Source organism: Glandiceps talaboti, chromosome 5, assembly GCF_964340395.1.
Source record: "Glandiceps talaboti chromosome 5, keGlaTala1.1, whole genome shotgun sequence".
NCBI classification, from domain to species: Eukaryota; Metazoa; Hemichordata; class Enteropneusta; family Spengelidae; genus Glandiceps; species Glandiceps talaboti.
Genome location: NC_135553.1, coordinates 20,418,013 through 20,445,409, shown reverse-complemented (window position 1 = coordinate 20,445,409; position 27,397 = coordinate 20,418,013). Strand labels below are relative to the sequence as shown.

General features: G+C 35.4%; 3 protein-coding genes across 4 annotated transcripts; 1 reads left to right on the top strand and 2 right to left on the bottom strand.

Annotated features, from left to right (window-relative positions):
• Positions 1 to 596: 596 nt before the first annotated feature.
• On the bottom strand, positions 597 to 6,619 carry LOC144435718 (thymidine kinase, cytosolic-like). Its single transcript, XM_078124326.1, has 7 exons — positions 6,560 to 6,619; positions 6,015 to 6,046; positions 4,886 to 4,999; positions 3,733 to 3,826; positions 3,074 to 3,163; positions 2,218 to 2,337; positions 597 to 818 (listed from the first exon to the last, which is right to left on the bottom strand). Exons 1-7 carry the CDS (start codon positions 6,617 to 6,619, stop codon positions 597 to 599), a joined length of 732 nt encoding a protein of 243 aa, XP_077980452.1.
• A 216-nt stretch (positions 6,620 to 6,835) lies between these two features.
• LOC144435264 (cilia- and flagella-associated protein 184-like) lies at positions 6,836 to 14,465 on the top strand. Of its 2 annotated transcripts, none has more exons than XM_078123852.1 (10): positions 6,836 to 6,864; positions 7,546 to 7,702; positions 8,071 to 8,304; positions 8,736 to 9,185; positions 9,743 to 9,843; positions 10,587 to 10,740; positions 11,520 to 11,713; positions 12,284 to 12,496; positions 13,591 to 13,728; positions 14,154 to 14,465. In XM_078123852.1, the coding sequence occupies exons 1-10, from the start codon at positions 6,850 to 6,852 to the stop codon at positions 14,397 to 14,399; spliced, it is 1,902 nt and encodes a 633-aa protein (XP_077979978.1). In that variant the 5' UTR covers positions 6,836 to 6,849; the 3' UTR covers positions 14,400 to 14,465. The 2 variants fall into 2 exon arrangements, with proteins under 2 accessions (XP_077979978.1, XP_077979977.1); XM_078123851.1 differs by having other exon boundaries at positions 8,050 to 8,304; positions 8,715 to 9,185.
• Positions 14,466 to 21,012: 6,547 nt separating this feature from the next.
• LOC144435736 (baculoviral IAP repeat-containing protein 5-like) lies at positions 21,013 to 26,721 on the bottom strand. Its single transcript, XM_078124346.1, has 5 exons — positions 26,615 to 26,721; positions 26,012 to 26,153; positions 25,123 to 25,232; positions 22,818 to 22,935; positions 21,013 to 21,346 (listed from the first exon to the last, which is right to left on the bottom strand). The coding sequence occupies exons 2-5, from the start codon at positions 26,144 to 26,146 to the stop codon at positions 21,266 to 21,268; spliced, it is 444 nt and encodes a 147-aa protein (XP_077980472.1). The 5' UTR covers positions 26,147 to 26,153; positions 26,615 to 26,721; the 3' UTR covers positions 21,013 to 21,265.
• Positions 26,722 to 27,397: the final 676 nt, after the last annotated feature.

Genomic DNA, 27,397 nt, shown 5'->3' with positions numbered 1-27,397 from the left:
CAATGTACTGGTAGTTGTAGTTTGTGTCTGTTCTCTGCCATTGTTGTATCAGGAAGTAGACATATCATATGGCGAGAGCAGTCTGCTCTCAATACATACATATCTCAGACAGTCTTTGTCCTCCATTGAATTTCCCTGCCAGAGAAAGTCTCACCATCTCTCAATTCAAACATGCACAGTAGTTTGTTTGTTTGTTGTTGTTTTTTTTTTTGGGGGGGGGGGGAAATATATTAAATTAGCATTCACCTTATAAAGTCTAAATGAAAACTAAACTAAATTTTATTTTAGTTCTAAAAGTAATCACTGCAAAAAAAATTATCAGTTTTCTAATGTATATAAAATCTGCCTGACATGTCTTACTCTATCTAGTATTGCTAAAAAATATTGCCAATGAATTCAAAATCCTACAAACAATAGTAATTTTATTACTTTCACCTATGCACTAAAAAAAGTCAAAAAGAAACCAGATTATACGATAAACATTTTTTGATTTTTGGACAAATACAGTAATATTTCATGATACATGAAAATATAAATTGACTATTATAAAATACTAAAGCGCAATGACCTCTCCACTCGCAGACTTTCTGATAACATCAAGCAGTTTCTGTCTCTAGTGGTCTATTTTCTTTCTTGTTTTTCTTTGGTGAGTCTTTGAATAGTTTTCTACCCTGAACATTGTTTGTATTAGTATTAGTTTTGGAACTAGTAGTAACATTTTGAAGTGGTGTTTCTTCGTGTGTATGGTGACTGATTGGTAGGTGATAGCAATCTCTGCATGCTGCCAGGTACTTGTCAGTGCCTCCTATGATTTCAACCTGAAAGGATCAAAAATTGAAGTATACAACAGTTTAATTTACAGTGGACAAAAAAGTCATAAAATCTCACAGAATACTATGGAGCTACAATTTTTTTTGCTCAGGTTGGGGAACAATAACAGAAAAGCGGGGGAAAGATGGTGTTAGAAAGGGATAAAAGTTGCATAGTTTCCTATGCAATCTATAATTTTGTGTGGGAACATCGGTAAAATTACTTGAGAACCCTGGTAGATTTTACCTGCTTATCGGCGGCCCTTAACAAAAACCCTACATTGACAATTATTGTCTTCAAGCAGTTGTTCAGATTTTTTAAGAGTCTTTGTCTGACCCTAGATTACACAGTTGATAACCTGGCCATTGACCAGTACAGAACACTTACATCATTCATGTCACTATCTTTTGTCACATTGCAGACAAACAAACGTCAATCACTTGTGAATAGACCAGTTGCTGGTCCCATGACACACTGTGTCTACACATACAATGGCATGCAGTCTGTACAAGTAGGAGCCTTTGCATGCACTGATGTGCCCTCTAACGATAGCAAAACTTTGTTGAGTCAAAAATGAGAAAAACTGGGATTTCTTGTGAGTCACCACATAGTAAGAGATAGGGGAACGCCAAATTTTGGTGCATCACTAGAAAGTGTGTGCATATCAATCAGTGGCGCCTCAAATTGGCTTAGAGGGCACACTGGTTATTACCTGACTGTATCCTACAATTTACCAGTAAAATCCTTCTGTGTCATTCATTGCATTTAAAAATCACTCACAATTCAAGGTCAATGTGTCTTGCCATCATTTCATGACGAAAATGTTATTTCATATGTAAAAGACAAACCAAGTCTAAAGTAACAATATAAGCAACACCCCCCCCCCCCCCCATATATCCTGGAACTGGAAAATAGACCATATTGCAATTTGCAGTGTTAAGTGTATGTACATTGTACTGATTGTATCAGAGGATTAACTTCTTTCACTTCACATTCATTTAAAGTGGTCATATGGATGAGGATTGGGTATTTATTTTGGATTTTTAATTCACAAAGCAATTTTATCATGGCTTCCTACTTGAAAAATCAATGTGAAACAACATAGACCAAGTCTGTGTTTGTAACTCAATACATTGCAAAAAGCTAAAAGTGAGTACAAAAGTTTGTTATTGTACATACAATAACATTTTACGCATTTATCAGTCGTTTGCCATTTATCGAGTTACAAACAATGACTTGGCATGTTGTTTCACATTGATTTTTGAAGTAGGAAGCTATGATAAAATTGCTTTGTGAATTAAAAATCAAAAATAAATACCCAATCCTCGTCCATATTGCCACTTTAAAGTGGCGTACAATGCATGTCTGCAAAATTCAGAGACAACATAATCAGCTGATCGTACTTACAGCAGTCTCAGCTCCTATTCTCTTTGTGTAGGCCGCTTCACTATAACAATGCATGCATACAGCATTTAGTTTAATTACACTCTCTGCCAAGGGGACCAGATTTAGAATATTGCCAAAACCCTGTAGAGTAAGATATCATAGTTGAAGTATACATATATGGTGAATAGCGCCCCCAGTGTTAGTACAGTTATAACGAAATAGGGATTCCCTAGTCCCATGCTATTCGTACATACAAGGTTTGACTGTGCACTGTTTTTGGGGACAGAAGAGGCACTTGAAGGGTACAAAGTGAAAAACATATCTTTAGGTATTTTTATCACAAAGACTATATAAATTATACATTTGATATTTCAGTACCTCCCAGCAAATCATTAATGTTTATCACTCTATGTGCCATTGGAGGAAAGGTGACAAGTTGTCTTGTCAACAAAGATGATAGGTGATTAGGTTGGATCAATGTCTACCATAATGTACAGCGCCCTCATACAACACTTCTTTCAAAACTGACGGCAGAGTGGGTATCAATGGGTATTAAAACAGCATGCCCAAAATCTTTTGTGGCTGGAAATCTTTAAAATGTGTTTCTTTGCAAGTCACTTCGTAGTAAGGTATATGGGAACACCAAATGTCAGTGTATCACAAGATATTGCTGTGGTGTGTATCAATGATTCGTCAAATTGGCCCAGAGAGCAAAGTGTCATACAGCATATTGTGTACTAGTACTGGTACACTACTGATACAGATACAGATACTTTATTGCCATGTGTTTAAAAAAAATATATTGAGTTTGATTTATAGCAAACAGGCATCTACAGATTTCCAAACTCTGTACAATTACTATACATAGATAACTTACTTTTCTCTGGAACGTTCCGTCCAAAGCCGCTACAATAACTTTCTTTCCTTTGTCTGCCATCTCCTCACTGAACTCTACACAGTCTGGGAACTAATGGGGAGAAGATCATACAACAGAAACAACTGTAAATAAACAGATCTATTTTCTCCCAGATTTCATTGACGACATCTCAATATTTTAGTGCATATTTGACAAAAAATTGGAAATTATGAACAATACAAAACTGTAAACCTGAAAATTTTCTCTGAAGACTTAGTTTGGGTGGAAAAGAAGATTTTGAAAATAAGTAGTGACTAAAATGCCTTCTTGTATATGAACACATTGTACCAGTCTGGTAATTAGTGATAATTAGCCTTTGAAAAATAGCTGAAAACTGTAAAATCGTTACATTTTCTTATTGCGAAAATCTCTAGGTTTGCAGTATATGTATCACATCTATGATGACTATCAGGGCTTGAAATTAACTTTTTTATTTGGTAGTCTTAGTGGGCTACCAATTCCAGAAAGGATAGGTAACCAATAGTCCTATATATGTATTTCTGAACTGAAAATAGAGTTCCTCTTGTGGAAAAAAGTCTGTAAATCTTCCATCCTTTAAATCAATAAGTAATTAATAATTTTATGTGTTTTGTAGGAACTTACTACCAGGTAGTACTTACAAATTGGCCTTCATCAATACCGATGACATCATACTTCAATGCTGTATTTTTGACTTCATGAAGTTCATTCGCAGAAATTGCAGCTTTCACCTCTCTGAAATAAATATATTTTAAATCTAGGATAAATACTTGTATTGCATTTGTTAGTTGTGACCAGTGTGCCCTCTAACGAAAGCCAAATTTTGTTGTGAGTCAAAATTAGACAAATTGAGATTTCTTGTATAAGTAGCAAGAGATAAGGGGAACACCAAATTTTGTTGCATCACTTGAGATTGTGTGAATCAGTGGCATGTCGAACAATGGCTTAGACTATAGAGGGCTAACTGGTTGTGACCAGTGTTTTCTATTAAAGAGCCTTCATTATATATCATTAGAAGTCCTGTGGTGCGATGTAAAGCGCTTCATTTAAATCAACACAGAGCCCAGGTGATTGTCACCAACAATGCAATCAGTACTGTTCCACAGCTACTTGTATTACTACTAGTAAATTTTTACAACTTATCCTTTCCACAATAAGTCTTTGAAGGATGATGTGACTATGAGCAAAAGTTGCATTTATTACAATCAAAGTTCTGCTACTGGCAACATATTCTAATCCTGAAATTTTCGCTAAGGCCATATAAAAAAAAGTTGTTTGGTTCTGGTTACCCAACCCCCACCTAGTTTTTCACGCCGACCGTAAACTTTTTTTTTTACATATTCGAGAAAAATAAAAATAAAATCGCGAAAATCATGAAGTCTCACAAGAAATATTGGATGCAGAAACTGACATCAACTTCAAAAGACAATATAAAACTTTTCTTCCAATCTGTAATGGCTGTACATCTGATAGGAAGAAATAAACAACAGAAACCATTTGGAAAACAATGGAAAAATTGAACTAGACACTCACATGAAAAAAAAAATAATAATAAAAAAAAAATCTACCTGCCCCACCTATTATTGAATGTAATCAGAACCACACAATTTTTTTACGCCTTATTGCCTGCAGCCAGTATATCAGATATTTGCAGCAGTATGTCAGTACAAATTTATTATTAATCTACATATGAATGAAATCAAATGACATCGATACAAAGACCATCTTAGATTCACTGCCCCCTGTCATCTAATATTATATTGTGCCCAAGGTGTTACATTAAAGTATACATACCTATCATGGGTGGCGACACCATTCTTGTCATACCTGTCATCTTTGGCGTATTTGATAATAAGGCAGCTATGATTGGCAATCTGAAATCTCTTTATCCTCCTGATTAGTTCAGTTCTAGCCAATCCAAAATATAATGAAATTGATAAAGAATACATTCTGACTATGTCCTGGAGTAATGACTCGAAAAGTCAGGGACTATTACTCAAGAGTCACACAGAGCCCGCACGTGCTATGTTTGCAAGCCAGTTTGCAGTGATATGGAGTGTGCAACATAGCCCTGTCACATATAGTCCTAAACTTGAATGGATCTCTAGCATTGTGTGTATACGTTGGCACAACATAAAATCACTGGGAGCTATTCTCAGCACAAAAAAATCATAAAATTAAAAACAAAAATAAGTACAAGTATACAAGTATTTATACATACTAGTGGGGAAATTGTACATTCAATCACTTGTAGTTTGGCATAGCAAGTGAAAGTCAGGGGATACGTTAACCTATCCTGAACACCTTACTTTTTACTTGATTATATTATAGATATGCATGGAGGTATGTAGTCCTGCTTGCAGACGGAATAAGTTGGGATTTGATTTTGTTATTGACATTGTCCCTCTCCTTGTTGGGGGACATTGTCAGTATCGACTCCCATACACCATCTGCACTGTTCCTACCCCTACGATATTATGATTACTTTTAATCAGCTTGTATATAATAAAGTTAATGATATAATTCACTCACTGATATCATATACATGATAATTGATAAATGAATGAGAGAAAAAATGTATAAATTGTTCGATAGACAAGAGACTGGGATGGATGTATTATCCATGGATGTATTATCACTAATACATCCATGGATAACTATAGTAGCAAATTTTAATACCATTGAATAGTTGCATGATATTTTGCTAGTCTTGAGATCATGATTGCATTTAGAGAATTATATTAGTAGTGTTAGTACCTATGTATTGTTGTTTAGTAACAATCACACCATGAATGATATTGATCATAGAGGTATAAATACATGTATAAATTATAATGGTCAGCCAAGTATAGTAACACTAACAGATGGTCCCATGCAATGATTTTGTTTTCAACTCTACTACAAACGAACTTTTATTACTTACGTTTTGCCAGAGAACATTGGTCCAAATATAACCTGCGATTTATAAAAAAAAAAAGGACCACCAAAATTATTCAAAATAACAAAAAAAAATGATTTCTGAAAATGTTATAACAATTCAAAATACAATATTGAACTTACTGATGATATTTTTCCGTGACCTGTTTAGATTACAAATTAAAAAAACGTCTTTTCACACGAGGTGTAAGTTTGAGAGTCAATTTTTATCTGATAGTTGAATTTCAGTCGCACGATTTTTGGCGCCGTTTTGTGGCTTCCCTGGCCTTGGCAAGGTTGCTATATATTCTTAATCTTAGCATATTTTTTTTACCAAATCAAATTTCGAGTGTCTACTAACATAGTAAATTTATATGATCTAGAACTAACCATTCAATCGATGCTATTTCAATGTCGATTAGAAATGGGGGAAAAACACTATTTTGCAAACAATATAGATATCAAAGTGTACAATGAAACCTAGGCGCCAGCCAGGCTTTACGACCGGTCTCAAAATAAGGCGAAAAAATTCCACCAAATAGGTAATCTCACCTGAATTTGACCCTTCTTACACTCACTGATCACATCTGAGGTGCTAACACACGACATCATCTTGCAATTTGCAGTATCGGAAATAAATTAACTGAAAAGAAATATACACACTCAATATGGGTGCTGGAGACGCTACACTGAAGCTGACAAAGCCAAACTCAAAAATTCGCGGTAAAAATTCAATCTCGGAAACTATCGCGAGAGCGACATTTTGACAACATTGAGGGCGCAGTGCATCAGACAGTGTTTTGGTCACATGACAATCCATGACAACAGTGACAGAAGCGAAAATGGCTGACGATCAGGTAAGACCAACTGATTCTTGTAGTTCTTTGGAAATTTTCCGATAATTGTGTCCCCAAAGATACTTTATTACCAAGCGAATGTATACATAACTTATTTCTATCAAAATATCCAAAGTATCATGTGTGACCGTATGTACAATAGAGTGAAGCCCTACAAAATGTAATAATGTTCTTCCCCAGACTTTCGTATGTGTGAGGTATGGGATACGAGTGCTCGAGTGGAGTGCAGTTACTTGGATTTGATTATGGTGAATGCAGGCACGCCGTCTTGATAAAATAGAAATACAATTGGAGAGAAAAAATATATATGTAATTTTTCGCACCACATCTAATTTCACCGCACCATAACTTCAGCATAAAAGTATCACATGTTACAGTTTTATGTAAATATTATTCATTCATTTATTCTTATTGTTGGGGCGGTGGTGGGGGGAGGGGTATATTTAACTGTCAACAGATAGAGAAAGTGGATCTGAAGTTACGAATTACAGAAATGATGTGTTACATCTGTTTAGTGAGGCCTTGAATTTAAACGGTCCTAATCAAAACAGAAAACTAGACATTAATTTATGTAAATATTGTTCCAAATACAAAAAAAATGTAATCAGAAATTATCAACAGCACACCTTTTAATTTGTGAGAAAACAGCAAAGATTTTTATATTCACTGTTTGTTTACTAGGCTGCAGCACCCGAAACAAATGGTGAAGCCCAAGAGGGTCAAGAAGTACCACCACCGACAGAAGAGGCTGCAGCACCAGACGCAGCACCAGCTGAGGCAGAGGGTGGTGGTGAAGAAGCAGCAGCTGCACCAACTGAAGAACAACCTCCTCCAGCTGGTTAGTACCAGTATTTAAATCTATGTTAGTTTATTTCTCCTAGAGCTTTTAAACATGTTACCGATAAATTAGTACTGTGACTGACATGAAAGCTGTAAGCGTTGGTTATTGAATCCAGATGTGGTAATTTGGATTACCTGTCATAGTGATAGAGTGGGGTTATGTCATGGAATATACTTCAATCTGACATCATCTGAGGTTATCCATATTTTGTGGCAGAGTTGAACTGGAAAGTGGATGGTATTAACACATCATTCAGAGCATTTTGTTGACATTTTCAAATCTTTTTGAAAGAAAAATGTGCCTTTTGTGCAGATTCTCATATATTTTTATCCCCACTGTCGTAGATGATGCAGCCCCTGCTGAAGCAACAGAAGCTGCACCAGCTGAGGGTGAGGAAAAACCTGCAGAGGAGGGTGAAGCACCTGCAGAAGGAGGAGAAACGGTAGCTGCTGAAGGAGAGGCAGCAGCTCCTGTTGAGGGAGAAGGTGATGGTGCAGAACCTGCTGCTGCACCTGCAGAGGGGGAGGAAGCTGCTGCAGCTCCTGCTGATGGTGATGAAGTGGATGGTGAAAAACCTGCTCCAGCTGAGGGTGCCGAAGGTATGATATGATATATGTAAATGCAAATAATTGTGTTTTTTTAAGATACTCTGACAATGTGTATACATGTGTTTGTAGGCTCCGTATAGGGCTTGAGGAATTTAAGGGTCAAACTGGTGAGCATTCTTTCTACTCAGTGAGTGAAGAGAAAGCTTCCTACTGGGACAATCCAGTCTGCTGTGAAGATGTGTGTGCATGTGTATGTGTGTGTCTGTGCATGCATGCATGTGTGTGTGTGTGTGTGTGTGTGTGTGTGTGTGTGTGTGTGTGTGTGTGTGTGCCTGTCTATATATATGTGTGTCTATGTCTGTTAAATACTAGAATAGACACAATTTCTCAAACATAAGGGAAAAAAGAGTAAAAACTAAAAAGTTTGAAAACTGTAATTAGAATTTTTTATGTATCCCCAGGTGAAGCTGCACCAGCTGAAGATGCAGACAAAGAAAAACCAGAAGGGGAAGAAGGAGAAAAACCTGAGGGTGCAGAAGGAGAGGGAGAGAAAACAGAAGGGGAAAAGCCTGAAGGAGAAGCAGCTGCAGAAGGGGAGGAGGGAGAAAAACCTGCTGAAGGGGAAGAGGGTGCTGCCCCAGCAGAAGGGGAGGGGGAAGAAAAGAAGTCAGACAAAGGTGATGGGGAAGGTGAAGAAGGGGAAGGTGAGAAAGCAGAGAAGGAAGGTGAAGGTGAGGCAGCTGTAGAAGGGGAAGGTGGAGAAGATGGTGAAAAGAAAGCAGAGTCACCAATCCCTCAAAGTGATACATTTGCTGAAGGCGAACGGTTAGAAACAGTTGCTGAAGCCGTAGCTGTTGGGGAAGCATTATCCAGAGAAGGCAGTCCCAGGGCATCTCCAGAACCAATAGAACCAGGTACACCAGAGAGGAGAGGTAAGGAATCATTATCTAGAATACTTACAAATTGTAATATATGATATCATCTATGATTTGGTTAGGGACAGTCGCAGCTCAATAAACAAACTTTATTCATTTATTAAAGGGGAAGGGGGTCTGGTATAAATGCAAGTATTGAACTTCATGTTCGTTCGTACTTCTAACCAAATTTCAAAAACATTCATGCCTTCAATGATAACAGGTTCTGTATTTACTACTGAGATGGTGATAAGTTGATAAAAATTCATTCCTAATGTGATATACAGTGCTGGGTTTCCAGTTTAAAGTATTTACACGTCTTTACATTGTATCAATTGTAGCAGTGTGACCTCTACAATTTTCACCACGGTTTACATCATACATAAATAAATATATTGATGTTGCACTTGAGAACATTCATCTAGAGGGAGGAGAGTTTGCTTATTATTGAGTTTGTGTGACGTGGGTATAGTTGATCAGTGTGCATTCATTTCTTTGATAAGAGAATACATACTTTCATAGAGATCAATGTAATGATTGATGGACAATATCATCTTATCTTGTGATTCATTTAGATTCACCACTTCAAGAAGAAGATGAGGAATATTATGATGAAGAAGAAGAAGAAGAAGAAGAACCAATGATTAGTAGAGAAGAAATGATAGAAAGATATCATGTACGTAAATCATTCAGGGAAATCTTCAAAAAAACAAAAAACAGTCATGATCCTGGAAATAAATCAGTTTTCAGAACAACACAGTTCATTGATATTTTCAAATGTATAACCAGCGACAGACAAGCATTTACAAGCAGAACGTTGTGTTACAAATAGGGGAAAGCAAACAATTGAATTGGATTAATTACACTTGCACATCATGTTGAAGTACATTGACAAGAATCACATTCCATTATTTGATAAGAACACTTTTTTTAATGTCTTTTTACATAATAGTTCACATTCACAAACAAATTTCAAGTACCCCTGGCACACACTGTCAGATAATAAAGAATCATATACAATTTGTATACATCGTGTTACCCTGGTAGTTGAGGCTTTGGTTTTCTAAGATAGACACAAACTAAAACTATTGTCACAACATGTTGATACAACAGTGATAAACTATTGAATGGATGTTGGTTTAATTATAGTCTCAGTAGGGAGGCATCTCAGAGTTTAATTGAGAGTTCCATGAACTTACCTCACTGTACTATTTTGGGGACTTCCAATGTTTATGCCATGTTGATCACAGGGTGATTAGAATCACACAACAGAGGAACCACTATCACCCACTTGTGTAATCTACCACATTGAAGAATAGTACATTTAGTTTGAGTCTATCTTAGTAAACCGAAGGCTGGATTACCGGTTGTATCACATGCAATATCTGATGATAAATTAACTTTTGTCTCACCTCACAGGCTGTGATGGCAGAACGAGAACAACTTACTAACCAGAATTTCCAACTACAACATAAACTGGCTGAGTATTTCAGAAAGAAGAAAACCGATGAACAGAGACAAGAAATGGACAAGAATGTGACAGACCAGGAACAAAGATACTTGAAATATATGTGTAAGTTTCCGTCATTTTTTATGCAAATTAATGTAATTGTTAATGTTCTTTTCTAAAGTAATCAAACATAGAGCCTGAAAGATTCAGGTACACAACTTTGTTTTAATTCTCTACCATCACTTCAAAAACTGTACTATTTTTATTTTATATTGAATATTGAATTAGGAATGTGTGCCTCTATTGACAGAAATCAAAGTTACTGCCCCCCCCCCAAAAAAAAAAATAAAATAAAAAAATAAAAAATAAAAAATAATAATAATAATTTGGTTCTTGGGGTCAGTTGTCAGTAGTTTTAATGTCAGTAGTTTTAATGTTGTTTGAAACCAAAAAAAATCATTCTCCAACAACTGGAGTTTAAACATTGTACACTTAACAGCTGCCATATCGTAGACGGTAGAATAGAAATTGACTCCATTTGATATAGTACCCCTTGTAGTAATAGAGAAGTTAACTTATTGGAATCTAGTTTATGGATCAACTATGTAGCTTTCGCCCAAATCACTCAGACATCATCATCGTAATGATATTATGCCATTTGGTCAGGTGACCTTAGTAGTGGAATCACCTGACAGTAGACTATTGTAAATAAGTGGGAGATGGTATCCATAGTGACAGTGGAGGGATGGCTGGTGTTCTCTGATTTGGATGGATTCTTGTATTTTCCTGTCGCATGATCAATTTATTAAATATTAATATGTCTGAAGACTAGAATATGTTTCCTTCAACAACAAAAATCAGTTTCTTCACTAATTTATAATCCTGTCATCATTTCACTGCAGCAAATCTTGAAGAATTAAGACTTGAAGACTCTGACCAGAGAGATGAATTTCAGAGACAAATTGAAGAACTGAAAGAGAAGAGACAAGAAAAACAAGAAGGTGTGGCTGAATTAAACAAACACTTCATGGAATTCAAGAGACAAGTTGCAAGATCAGCCATGAACAGTAGATCGGGAAAAACTATACCTGAAAAGGTATGTCACCGAACAGTACAGGGTTATGTGATCATGTGATCATCATGTGACAGTCACATGGTCTAGATTGTCCTGCAATCAACATATTTATATTGTTTTGGACTCGTTTCTTTAAACAAACACTTTTATTCAGTTCAATGTGAAGTATAAATCAGTTTTAGATGAAAATCAAAAGAATTATTCCATTTTTTACAGCCATTTTGTGTTTTTGACACCAATCTGGTTAATGGCATTACAGGAAAGATTGATCAATTCTTGGAGGTTGTTGAGTCGGTTTGTGATTGCATAGTCATAATATTTAGACCCCCATTGAAGGCGATATGGAGCAAGTTGGAGATGTATTAGAGAAGAGACAGATTTCCATGATTATAAAAAACAAGAAAATTAAATTAAAAAAAGAAAAGGCTTAGAAATACAGATTTGTTCACTCCTATTGACAACTTTTCAGACAACTTTTCAGTAAACCACAAGTCAAATGATTCAAAATATTGAATATCAGTATTTACTTCTGATCATATCAGAATCAGTCATGAGTTTTGAACACTTTTATATCCCCCCCCCCCCTCACAGGACATAGAACAGTACCTGTCTAATGAAATGAAGAAGGAGTTAGAAGTGGTTCAAGTAAGGTTGGAGAATATCAAACTGAAAAACCGGTTGAAGAAACGAGAACAGCAGCTGAAAGCCAAGGAGGAGTTGGCGGAAGGATTACATCTGATTGATTTTGAACAACTGAAGATAGAAAACCAGACTTACAATGAGAAGATAGAGGAGAGAAACGAGGTGGGTCAAAGGTTAAACTTACTTACAAGTATGGTAATTTTATCATTGGACAATAATTTCATGAAGGTACTACTGTCCGACAAACAGAACCTGTTACAAACAGGGAAAGTAAACAAATGAATTGGATTGATAACACTTGGCTCAGCATGTTGGAAGTACAGAGACTTGTATTACACACCATGGTTTGATAAGAACAGTTTTATGGCCTCTTTATGTGTACATGAAATGTCAGGGGAACTGGAAATTTGTTTTTTAATGTGAACTATTATGTAAAGTGGTCATAAAACTGTTCTTATCAAATGATGACATGTAATACAAGTCTATGTACTTCCAACATGCTGTTCCAAGTGTTCTTAATCCAAATCAGTTGTTTACTTTCCCTGTTTGTAACAGGTTTGGTTTGTCCTTGGTTTGATGTCAGCAGTTGCTAAGCTGATTAATAGTAGTACTACTTTGGTCAAAACCACACAGAGTATAAACACCGTTCTACATTATTGACAAGAATGTGAGAATTCAAGTTTTGTGAAGAGTAAAAAATACAAAAAATACCAACATCATGCATTGAAATGGTTTATCTCAGGATGAAAACAACACACTTATACATATATACATATATACACCTTCTGCTCAACATTAGTCTACACTGGGAGCAGAATACCCATAAAAGTTCTGTACTATTTTGGTGTGTTCTTGAAGGGCAATTTCAAATGTGGGCTGAAACCGTTTTTAAGGCTGTGTACTGTTGACATAGACTCTCTCACAATCTCTGTAGTGTTACTATCAGAAATGCTGTTTTGTATGTAATGATATCTACTGCATAATTGTACTCGAATATCCTTGTACTGTGCGCCCTCATTGACTACATAGGGCTAACCATTCCTTGACATATTACTGCAACGGCCAGGGCAATTATGCCCTAGATATCGATACACACAAAACATTCCTTTCTGCTAGCAATGCTCGTGAGACTGTGAGAGAGTCCTCTGTTGACATTACAATGACTTTGCTCTGGCATTCAGAAATGGTTCAGATTTTGTACCCTTGAAGTTAACATGGATAAAATTAATGTGTAAATGTTTTGTTGGTAACCATAGGAACTGTTAAAACTGAGGAAGAAGATTACTAGTACCGTACAAGTATTGACTCACTTGAAAGAGAAATTACAGTTTGTACAAGCTGAGAACCAGGTTCAGAATCTCCAGCTGAAAGATGTTGAATCACTTGTAGGCCAGGTAAGATAAACTACAGATGTAATATTACAGGAATACATTTTGACCATGTGCCATGTGTCCTACTACACAAATATCAAAAAAGTTAGATGCATGTAGGAAGGAAGAATCACTTATTCAAACAAACAAAGTTAGTTTTCATCATCTAAACTTGCTCTCAGGAAAATTTAATATTTATGCAAATTAGGTTGCTATACTAGTTAATATGCAAAAAGTAAATTACGGTACTTACCAGTTTCCCAAAGCATACCAAAGTTGTCTGCTGGCAATTTGCCATTCTTTTGAATTTCTTTTTTTGTAAGAATTCCCTTCTCATCTGACAAGCATAGCAGCTTAGGCAGCAGTTGTAATTATTCTATGCAGTGCATATGTTTATACTTTGATCTGAAACGTATCGTAATAAAATCTTTTATTTGATTTCATTTCAGAAACGTGATGTATTGTCACGGACCAAGAAGGCAAGGGATATGTTGAGAATTGATAACCACAGACTACGTCAGAAATGTGGTCTCCTAGGAAACGAGTCATTACTGAGAGATTTTGAAGAAAGAAAAGATGAGGGAGATGACCTTAGAGATAAACTAGAGACACTCAGAAGACAGCATGCAGAACTTGTCTTAAACACAAATGGTTTTAGAAAGAAAATTGAACAAGCTAAAGCTGCAAGAACATAATTTTTAGCAAAAAGAAACACACAAGCACACATGCACACTACACATGCATACACGCGCACACACACACACACACACACACACACACACACACACACACACACACACACACACACACACCAGGATTTAGAGCTTAGCACTAGCTCAGTTGACATCTTTACATCTAGACATTGTAGGTATTTCTAAGAATCCAGAACAACTATTTGTTTTCAAAATAATGATATGTAAATATTAATGCATAATTGGCTCTTCTACTATTATAATAAAGTGAAACATACATTCCTGTATGTTTATCATTTTGAGACATGGGAAACAATATTTTTGTTTCAGTTTCAGTTTATTTCATGTTCAGTCACTTCTGCCAGTAACATGTACAGTTCAACACAATTTATCTCAGAAAATTTATACAAATTTGCTTGAGATCAAAACATGTATAAGCCTGATGTATATAATGTGTAATATTCATTTTTTTTGAAAATTAAAATATCATATTTTTTCATGTGCTGAAACTTTGCAGTGTTTTCTATTTTTGATCATTTCAACCAAAGATTATGAAAGCAGTTTTGAGGTTTCAATCTGTGCATAATCTAAGAATGACAAGACTTTTAGAAAATAGAACAAACCAGAACCAGGTGTTCTGCATGGTTCTGAGAAGGTACTGTAAAAACAAAGAAATTATGTGAAATCCCAGCCACTTTCCTTGATCAATTGAATTGCAAAGTGAACAACCACTACTATACCTGGGACTCAAGATACAGATTTGTAATGGAATATATGGAAGTCAGTATAGTGTAGTGTGTAGTCTTGAATCAGGTTAAAACAGAGTTTCACATGTAATACTGCCCTCTATTGGTGAATAATACATTCATCAAACTTTCGTTTTCATAAAACTACAGTTACACCTTTCTGGAGTACGATTGGACATATTCTGGGGACTTAACCTATTGTACAATCAATAGAAAATTAACACAATTACTGTGATTGCAGCAATAATGGTTTCCTTTCTAATCAAGTTGTTTTTTGTTTTGCTTCAATGGCATATGGAATTCAAATGATTAATATACACAACTTTCTATGGTATCAAGCATTGATTCATTGTCAGACTTCAATGAACATTTTACTGGAACTCCTGCATACTGAACTGTTCACCATACCATGTATGCTCTACCATTAAGGATAAAGTGATTGAGTAATACATTCAATACAAAATCCATGAAATCTATACCAAGCCACATTTATTAGACTAACAGATCAGCCGTTGTGGGCGCTGTCTAAACTCCCTTTTCCCCAGGCTGCATGAGTGCGGACCGATGACATCATTACAGTCTAATATTTCATATAACATAATGCTTCTCCTAACCACCTGTTTACATTCCACGTAGATGTCTGTCCTAGAAGTCATGTACAGGTAGATACAAGTACACAGCCTACACACCAATCTGATGTAGTGAACTCTACACGATTCCCATATTTCCCTCCTACTTTTTTTGCTGTTTGTTCTTTTTTTGTTCTGTGAGTGTCTGATACCTACATCTGACACAATACCATAGGAGTTCTCGTACAAATCTCAAGCCCTGACTGAGTGGATTTACTCAACCAATGAGAATGCACAATGCAACGAAACATACAGGTGTGTACACGGTACAGTGCCTCAAAATGCTCGGTTCGAAAAGAGTGCAAGGCACTCACAGAACAATAAAAGCAGAAGGTAAATAAAAAATCGCACCAAGTTTACTACATCAGATTTTTATCAGATTGACACCCACACACCTTTACCTGCCAGTATATTCAAGTGACAGATTGTCTTATTTGTGTGCGAGAATATGAGAAATCATGTAATTGTGCAATGTGTAGCTGAGATGCACTGTTGTACATCAACAATGTTGGTCATTTATATATATATATATATATATATATATATATATATATATATATATATATATATGAGTATCAATCTGCTAAGACAGTGCTCTATACCGCAGTGGCAGAGCGTAATAGTTTTGGTAGTACTGGAACTCTTTCTTGGGTGTAACTCGGAGTTTCACGCATATTGCGATCATCAGACACTGATGTGTCTGATGAGTGTCTGATGATCGCAATATGCGTGAAACTCCGAGTTACACCCAAGAAAGAGTTCCAGTACTACCAAAACTATATATATATATATATATATATATATATATATATATATATATATATATATATATATATATATATATATATATATAATAAAGAATAAATATATAAAGAATGAGGATAATAGCTTAGAAACAGGACATAATGATTTCATATTCAGATGAATCCATTGTTGCAGTATTTCATCCAAAACTATTTTTTTTCAAGGAAAAAAAGGTGTCTTCCAATATATATATATGGTTTCAATTGCATTCATGATTTTTTAAGCTTTTCAGTTTTTATAAGCAAAAATAACAAGATTTATCATAGATTTGAAAACCATTTATTTTGGAGCTGAGACTGACTGGAATGAAGAATGTTTGTAGGTGAGAATTGGAATCACAAGTAAGGCATAATTAGCTAAACAACCTTGAGTGACTTCCAATTTCCGGTACCTAATATGACTGCTACAATCAAACCCACATTTACTGCAATATATTGTACAATTATGCATTGAAAGCTAATCAGCTGTGAGATCATACTGAAATGTGCCAAGTTTTATAATAATGATGCTGATGATGCTGATGATGAATGAGGAAAGATAGCAAGGAAATCAACAATTACAGGATGTCATTAACTTGTACTTGAAGTCTCATTTTCATTCCATAAATAGATGCACGTCATAATCTGATTTGCATACAAATAACTAATGTTGATAAGAATTTTATTTTTTTTGCTAGATCAATCAAAAGATGACACATTAAAAAGTGACCTCAGATAATGAAAATCATATACTGATAATATCAATATCCAGTAAGGCCAAAAAGAAATAAATTGTTTCTGGTCACTAAAATACCCTCATGTCGGTCTTTTTTGTGTATGTTTGTCTAGCCCGTGCAGATCTAGGGGGAAACACAAAATAACCCTCCCTACTTCAGTGAAGACAACTGCAGAGCCAATCAAGAACAAGCAAATGACATTTGCTCCACATACACACTTGCTCTAAAGAACTAAATAAAAAGAACCGTAACTGTCATAAATAGTACACTGAGTGACAGGTTTGTTGAGAATTAAAAAAAAAAGAATTTGTGTTAAAATGTCCTGACCAGAAACAATTCTTTTTCTTTCTTTTTTAATCTAATCATGGCAAGTTCTATAAACTAATAATTTCATTTTCTGTAGATACAAAAGCAACTTGGTAGATATACCAAATACAGAGGTTTATTACTAGCTGGTACATGTGACCGGGATAATAAAACCGTGAATTCTTTTTAGAAAATAATTCAATTCAATTCTTCATTAACTTTGACCAATTTATACTTATCTAATTAACTGATAAGACAGCTCTAAGAAATGTTCACATACCCATAAGGGTGACCCTATTTTTTTTATGTTTCTCATTACTTTTTCATGGCAACTATGGGTCGGTCGGTCAATTTATAAAAAAAAAATAAAAATCATATTCTCCATATTTCTCTGCCTCTCCTTTTCCTCCTCTCTATCTTCTTTTTATTGGATTCCTGGTAACAAACCCTTTCCCAGCTTCTCTACACAATTTGGCATGTTCTCAGCCTCCTACTTGAATAACTTCTGTCATATGTAAGAAATGCTCTGTTCATGAACAAGTGTCATCGTCGCTGCCATGACTGTAGATGATGTCAACAATCCAGATATTTGCTTATTCTTGCCATAGAGGGCACCTCACAAAATTAAGAGAGGGCAAAAAAAAAATATTTTTTGATGTCGGAGCTGAGAATTCGGGTAGGTCAGGTGTGTTGTGAAAATAACGAACATTTGATTTCTTAGTTGACAAACATGTACATTACGCCATGCATTAGTATTGATGTGTGAGAATAAGTCAACCTACATGTACTTGTTTCATTTTGATCCTCTAGAATGAGGTTGAAAGTCTATTGCAGGTACCGAGAATTCATACATAGTGTATACATAAAAATAAATCAACATTCCACACACTGTGACAGACTTCCTTTTCATTGTTTAAAAAGATTTATTTCACATACAATCTATATATATTTTCTCTAAATTTTTCAACTCGGAACTCTCATTGGCATAGAACTACTAAATACAACATCAAAGTGAGTAGAAACGGCAGTGTCGGTAGATTTGTGAAGTAGAAAAGTACAAAAAATACTAAACAGTATATAAAAGAGAAGTCATTAGTATAAAAAAATACAAACTATACAATGTGTACAGCAAAGAAGACAGACAAAAAGATGGCATAGGAATTGGCAGTACTTGTGAGAAGTGCATAAGATACATATCATGCTAGCATATTAAATTATGCTAGTTAAATAGCAGTAACTGTTGATAAAACTTGTATTAACTAGTATTTCTGTTTTTAGGGAGACCTTGCACAACACTGTAAGATACATCGTGTCATACTGCCCTATCAACCAGCACATAAAGAGAAGACTAATTCGGGTTCAATGATACGACATATCTTACAGTTTTAGTAATGAAATTTCAACTCACAGAGTCTAAAATTTCTTGAAAGCAAATCCGAAATTTTCGCTGATAATGCTGTGTACTACAGTGAGCTTGAGATAAACAGCTGGCATAGTACTGGGACCCTTCCACTCCATGCCTGCCATCAGGTTTGAAGTGGTGGGCTTCAGTAGATCAGCCCATTGTAGTACACCCCTGGCGATGTTTACAAGATGTCAGCACAAATTTTGGATTCGCTTCCAAGAAAGTTTTTTGACTCTGTGTGTAGAAATTTTCATTAGTAAAAATATGAACCCAGAGTCCATGAACATTCATTCTCTCATATCTTACAATCTGACCTTGAAAGTTACTTGTTTTACTTGTATATACATATACCTGTCATTGCTCAATGATCAAAATATGCATACAACCCACAGGTTTACAAAATACAATATATATATATCAGTTTGATATGAAACTGTTTTTAGATCCAACACTGAAAGTCAAAAGTGTAAACACATACTGTATATGAAATGCAAATGGTGAAAAAAACACTATCGGTATACTTTGTGACGATATTTCAAGTACTGAATCAGTGGCAGTTATTTGAAGAATAAATTACTGTCCTGTCAAGATTTGTCTAAATTTTTGAGAGTCAGAGTATGTTGAAGTACAACATTTTTTGATCAGCAAACATATGACATTCCAAATGTAAAAGATAAAAACTAAGAGACAATTGCACACAATGTCACACAAGCTCAATAAACAAACTTTTTTCGGGGGGGGGGGGGGGGGGGGGGGGTCTGGCATCAACGTGACTGCTAAACTTCATTTTTTGCACCTTTAACCAAATTTTGAAAAACTTTCATGCCTTCAATGATAACAAGCCCTGTATTTACTACTGGAATATTGACTAAAATTTACTTATAATGAACGAAGTTCATTTATTGAGCTTGTGCGACATTGTGTACAATCGTCCCCAAATATCTAATAAGTGTCCTGCAATGAGTATTATCAAAATATTGAGGTCATTACAAACTGATATTTCTAGACACATGTCTAAATACTTCCAAAGATCAACGAGTAAGGTTGATCCCATGCGAAAATTGTTCATGGAAATGCACTCTCATTACTCTCAAAAATATTATGACTTGGCAGTGTAAGTGGATACTGCATGATATCGCCAACGTAAATGTACAGATAAATGACAATGTGTATATATATACAAGGAACTCAGATTGAAATGTTCTGTGAAGCAGATTACAAAATCTACAATAGTCTAACACACTGAAAATCTTCAAAACTGGAAATCAACAGAGTGGTGAAAAAAGAAATCAACACACGTAAATTTTAGAGACAGACATAGTTTAAGTATGAAAACAATATAACCCATACGTAGGTCTTGGCAGTGGTATCACTGTATCACTCCCCCACCCCCCACCCCCCCACCCCCACCCCCAACTACTCATGGCTCGAAATTAACAGTAGTCACATGTCCACAGACTACCAATTCTTGTCATGGGGCTACCATAATTTGCAGCTGGTAGCCCACTCAGGCTACCACTAATTATGTGATGATTTAAAGGATGGAACCATTGGAAGATTCCACGGACATGAAAGTATTTTAATAACACACATATTTCCAATACAGGAACTCTGTTTTCAGTTCAGGAATATAGCCTTATTAATAGGACTATTTCTCACCATTCTTGGGCTACCACTTTCTGTTCAAAATTGGTAGCCCACTGGGACTACCAAAGAAAAAAAATTTAATTTTGAGCCTTGATATTGTTCAAAAACAACAATGGCGAATTTGGATAATTATACTGTAGTCCGCAATATTTTTCTTCTTTTAACCAAGAAAAATAACGAGTGACATAAGGGGCCTTGTCACTACAAATTACAGATAAGTAGTAACAACGGAACCCCTTAAGTCATGAGTATTTTCTCATTGATTTACAAAATGAAGAAAAATATTGGAAAGTAATATAATTACACCGGTTCAAACTGAATTTATGAAAAGTTCAGGAAAATAATGTCCATATAGAATGGTTTGACATATACTGTTGATCTTGCAACTAGAAATGTCAGACATGATTAATGACAGCCTAGATCCAGCAATTGCTTAGAGTAGTATATATGATGGAGCTATTATTAGCCTCAGGTAACTGGAACTACTACTTTCAAATATTTTGTTCTTAGTTCCAACTTTATGTTCTTGTACTCGTTGAAGCACATATGACACCTAAGAGATCAGACCATATCAGTTTCCCCATAAATTCCCACTTGAGATAAATTTGTGATGATCATCAAGCCAGTAATTCCATTTGTTCTCTCACTGCTTTCGATTGTTCTTTGAATTCCTTTATTTTGGCTTCCGTGATTTTCATCTGAAAAGCAAGGAAAAAGATTTTTTTTTATATATATATAAAGAAGTACTCGGTAAGTGTGTATGTATGGTACACACTGGGTGATACTATAAACATACTGAATACCTTAGAAACGGCAATTAAAATCGGCTGGAAACTAAGAACCATTGGATTAAGTGAAGTCCCAAATTGCAGCAATTATAAATGATGATTTTCAAACAGATTACAAACTTGTGTCGCCATCTCACTAGAAGTTCAGTTGGGATTTTTCTGTTGTGGACTCTGGGCATCTGGGACAGTAGGGTCATGAGAAACTTAAAAATAAAATGGATTACTCTAAAGGGGTAATGCTTACTCTTGAGTATATGTCTGTATGTGTGGGAGAGGAGGAGGAGATGTTATCAACTAGTATGGTCGTGAGTGTTGTTGTTACTGTTATATTATAAGGACCATGTAGGAATACGAAATAGACCTTTCTGTTAACCCAGGGATGGCATCAAAAATGTTGTGACAAACATGTATTTGTCATACTAGACACTGTACAAGGCTAGTGAACAAGTTGTACTAATGTTGAAACAAACATTGCCCTCCATCAAAATTGGAGTATAGCTCCCGGTAACAACTGGTCTTTCAAATCCACCCTGTCCTGTTTTATAGTACATGGCTAGATTAACTAAAACATCTTTCAAATCCACCCTGTCCTGTTTTATAGTATATGGCTAGATTAACTAAAACATCTTTCAAATCCACCCTGTCCTGTTTTATAGTATATGGCTAGATTAGCTAAAACATCTTTCAAATCCACCCTGTCCTGTTTTATAGTATATGGCTAGATTAACTAAAACATCTTTCAAATCCACCCTGTCCTGTTTTATAGTACATGGCTAGATTAGCTAAAACATCATTCAAATCCATCCTGTCCTGTTTTATAGTACATGGCTAGATTAGCTAAAATGTCATTCAAATCCATCCTGTCCAGTTTTATAGTACATGGCTAGATTAACTAAAACATCATTCAAATCCATCCTGTCCTGTTTTATAGTACATGGCTAGATTAGCTAAAATGTCATTCAAATCCATCCTGTCCAGTTTTATAGTACATGGCTAGATTAACTAAAACATCATTCAAATCCATCCTGTCCTGTTTTATAGTACATGGCTAGATTAGCTAAAAACATCATTCAAAGAACTCATTTGAGGATTTGACACTTTCCATTTATGTAGTAATAAGAAAAAAGATGTGATATAATCCGACACTGATAAGCTGTTGATATTTACTATGGATACATCATTGACCATGTTAAAACATAGTAGGTTGCCAAGTTTGGCTGATTGGATCAAAAATCTTCTCGCCAAACATGATTTTCTCTCGTGTTTTGCGATTTGGTGAGTGGAAACACTGAGTTCCACTCCAGGCTACAAATCACCGGTATTTACCAATCAAACACAATTACTAATAATATTTAACATCATGTCTGTAAAGTTTACTTACAAGTTTGTTCTGTTGTCTTTGTGACTCTAGTTTCAAGAATTCCGACAATGTCATTTCATCGCCTTTCTTTTTCAATGAAAGAAATGAACAATGACCTGAATGGGATAAATGTTCTTGCCTGCAAAAAATAAAAATAGTTGTTTGTTTACGATAACATGACTTCAAAAAAATAGAGTAGGTAGGTCGGAATTTTGTTTTATTTTACTTTAAATTTTTCACAATTACTTCAACCCCAAGATGAGATACTTGTTGGTCAGAATACTTCCATGAGAGTTTGATGAGGTGTAAAAGATGTACCAGTACTCGATAAGTGAAGACAATTATAAGTTATTAGTAGACGAACACGTTGTGCAGACTGTACTGTTACAGTCTACAAAAAAGACCTAATTTCTCTTTGGAATACAATTTTTTAAAAAATTGATGACAACTTGAACAGATGAAGGAAAGGCATGAAGGTGTTCAGGGAAATAAAAGTAACTTGCTACAGTTTTACCTTTTTGCATGCAAAAAAAATGTTTGGGGGCTTAAACTAGGGTCAGTCGTGTTATCAGATACACTTATATCTATTTCCTTGTGAACTTCTTTTTGTGTCATGTTTCAAGAAAATAAGTCACCTGTTAATAGCAGGGAAAGTTTGACATTCACATTCGACACTGAATGTCAAGGGTAAAATCAATGTAAACAGTTTAATCACAAAATTCCACAAGATCAAAAGCTGTGATACTAGTCATGGCCTCTGCTCTTACATGTAGTACATGTACTTTACGTGATTTGATGAATTGAGTCTAGGTCAGTCAGCTGGAAATAACACACTGACATTTTATTTGCAACATGTTTTACAATACATGAAGTTAGTGCATTGCTATTTAGCCTCTATGATATCCATAGTTTTGATCTTCTTCGATCTCTCTCACATGTAAGTCAACTGGGTGTATGTATGTATGTATGTATGTATGTATGTATGTATGTATGTATGTATGTATGTATGTATGTATGTATGTATGTACCATGTATGTAGAACAACATCAAATTTTAAATTTTAAATTACCACCACCAACAGCTGTATTTAATGCAATTGGGCCCTTGATAACGTTATCACATCCACATGCTATGATGTAAACTTAAGTTGCATATTAGGATCTGTTTTTCTTGTGAATGAATTACCCAATTACAAGTCCCTGTCAATATATGATGGACTACTACTGACATGACTTTGTCAGCTTGTGGTCAAGCTAGCAGATTTTCACTTGATTAGATTCATTTGACTAGACGTTAGAGAGAGATTGAAGAGGATAAAAAGCCATGGATAGCTTCTACACTAATTGCTAATAGGCCCCAAAAAATAGGAATTGTTTCTGGTCACTTAAATACTCCTGCGTCGATTTTTTTTTTCACGTGTTTATCCAGCTTATGCAGTCTGCAGATCTGAGGGAAAACACAAAAATAACCCTCCCTACATTAATTGCTGCTTCAGTGAAGACAGCTGCAGAGCCAATCGTGAACTTCTGCCCCACATACACACTTGCTCTAAAATACTAAATAAAAAGAACAGTAACCTCCATAAATAGTAGATTGGGTGAAAGGTTTGACAATTAAAAAAAAAAAATTGTATCGTCATAACACTTTAGACAAAATGTCCTGACCAGAAAGAATTTTTTTTTTTTTTTTTTTTTTTTTTTTGGGGGGGGGGGAGGTTACTGGTACTTACTCTAGTAGTTTGTGCAGTACTGCAGTACCCTGTATACAATTTATTTCACAAATCATGAAATGAGAGACAGCGTTTTAAAAAAAATACCTGTATTATCATTTAGCATAAATCTATCTCTGTTTACACTGTGATTTCTATTGCTTATCAAGAAGGGCAATTATTTTCACAGATTAAATCGTTTGATAATATAATATCTTGATAAACTGATGAAATCACTGACTGTTCTTTCAGTGGCATTGCAGTTCTTGATGGCTTAGTCTGGCAATATGATTCGTGCCACACTATCAGCCAGAAGAAGTTAAGAAGTTTAGAAGCCTGGTTGGTCTGAACAACACAACGTATCTTACAGTCTATTGATGGCTCTACTATCATTTAAAGTACTCAAAGTAAGACTTAGTCTAAGCGATGAAACAGAGATTCTGTCACTGATGATCTTGGCACTGTCACTTCCTAGGTGACAGACCTTCAATGAAGTACATTGTACCACAGACAAGTAAGAACAGATTTGGCAACAAGGCCTCTCCCATTGTCGGAACGTAGCCTCGAGTAAACATTACTTGTCTGTGATTGTACTACTTTTATCTAACAATTGCTTACCATGGATCATCATTTGGTTCCCAGCCATCAAGTTCTTTGAAACACACAAAACATTTAACAAGGTCTGGTTCTTGTTCTGTTGGGCAATGGTAGAATCCTGCTGCCGCCATCTAAACATGTTCAGCAGATTGAAGATAAGAAAACAGTCAACTTTGTTAGAATTGGAGAGAAAAAAAAATTGGTAATTTGAATTAAGTGTTGGTAAGAATGGAGAAGAGTGGACAATGTAGATACACATTGTGTATTCAATTTCAAGTTAGAGGCTAGGAATCAGGGGTAGGTTTAAACTCCCTAGCTGTTAAAACTGATAATATGAATCACCTTCAATGTGTAGATACTGTTCTAACGTTAAACTTCTCCCTTCAGGCTTCATATAGGCATGTCACAGATTGATAATCTGATAATTCGTTTTTGATTTTGTCCTTTGTATGTTCACATTATATATAGCACACGTGTAAGACAGCACAAGTGATTATCTGTTGACCGTTCAGACCAAAAGTTTGGCCATGAAATTTATGGATTTCCGAATATTACTGAGGATAGAGTGTGTACATATCTACATACACCAATGCAATAATAACAACGTTTACACCGTATCAACCATGAACAGATACCAGTATACACCGGGCACGTATTATTGCTTACATTACCGTTTTCTTAGGAAAATATCGTACCAAATCCTGCTGCTACAAATGTATCAATCTCTATACCAGTAGAAATATTTTTCCTTACAGGTAGGAATATATAGTCGAAAGGTTGTCATATTTAGTCTGTAGACCAGGAAAACAGCAATCTAAGAAATATTACACGCCCCTGTGTAGCTGACATTGACAATGTAGCACAAAAGCGCAGTGCATTGAACACACAAATCAACCAAAATATCATTGACCTTATCAGGAGTACAAGTGCAATTTTCGTCGAAGGGCCAATCATTGAACGTTGCGAGTCTGCTTGCTTCAGAATTCATCGAAAATTCGGCTTTAGAATGTTCTTCGCCCTTGTCATCTTGGTTGACTTTGATCATGTTTCGGCTGTCGAGAATTAGTTGAAATTGTTATGACTTTTGAAAATGGCGGTTGTAACGGAGGTACGCATGCGCATGTTTAGTGAAAGATCTAACCTCGAACATAACAAAAAAAAAATGCCATGAGACACAAATTTATTTTTTCACATATTGTAAATTGAGCAGAGAAAAACAATAACTTGGTCAAATAAATGAGGAATAAAAATTAAATAAAACATATAATCAGGAATGTAACAATTTCATTCGCGTCAGAAAAGAGATTGATGTGTCTCGTACCCTGACAGAGGTCAACACAGACAGTACGTCTTGTGATTTCTCCTTCTGTGGTTTCTCCATCCTGCCTGCTGACTAGCATGAACTAATTAGTTATCATCTAAGCTGTTTTGATTCCTGTCCGTTGGTTTTGTGTTCATCAACTGTGTAAATTCGCAGTAAGACTTCTACTCAAAAGGTAACATGTTTACTTACGTTTTCTCGAGATGTGTTCATCCCGACAAATTTTCTGTGACACATCCCTGACATCAGACGATCACAGCTGTACTGTAGCAATGAATGTATCAGTGACTACATCTCCATCACCTGTATAATTATTAATTATGATAGTCTTTCTTGTAGTGTTTTTTTCCTTGGGCAATAACACTAAAATGTAAAATCCTGATGGGTAAGCGTTTAATCTCACAGAAATATTATCAGCCAATTCTATACGGCGTACACTCGTACGTACTCCGGCGTCAAGGGCAGAGCTCGCTTTGATTCCTGTCCGTTGGTTCCCGGCGGTGCTTTAATAATAGGCCGTTTAAAACGGTGTGTTCCGTTCAATCGGAGAACATACCGTAAGCACCGTAAAACAGTTGCAGTTGGAACTATTGTAGTTCTGTTTTTAAATATTTTTTTAAGTTCAAAATATTAATGAAAGGTAATTGTTTTCCATGTATTTCTGTGATACCTAAAACTATCTGCCTTTCAGAATTTATAAAAAAAAATCGCAGTTGTTTCTTTTGAACTTTAAAGGTTATCTTTTACTTCCACTACACCAACATATAGTCAACTGAATGTAGTAATCTTGTCATCACAATATTCCAAAATAACAAAGATTGAACTTCATATGATTTCTGTCATGCGAACCACTTTCATTTTTTTCTACTACAAATACATTAATACAAGGACTACTCCAGAAGCAGATTTGTATGTGTACTAGTGTGGATACCAACTGTGTGAGTAAAGGTAAAATCGTAACAATACTGTAAAGTA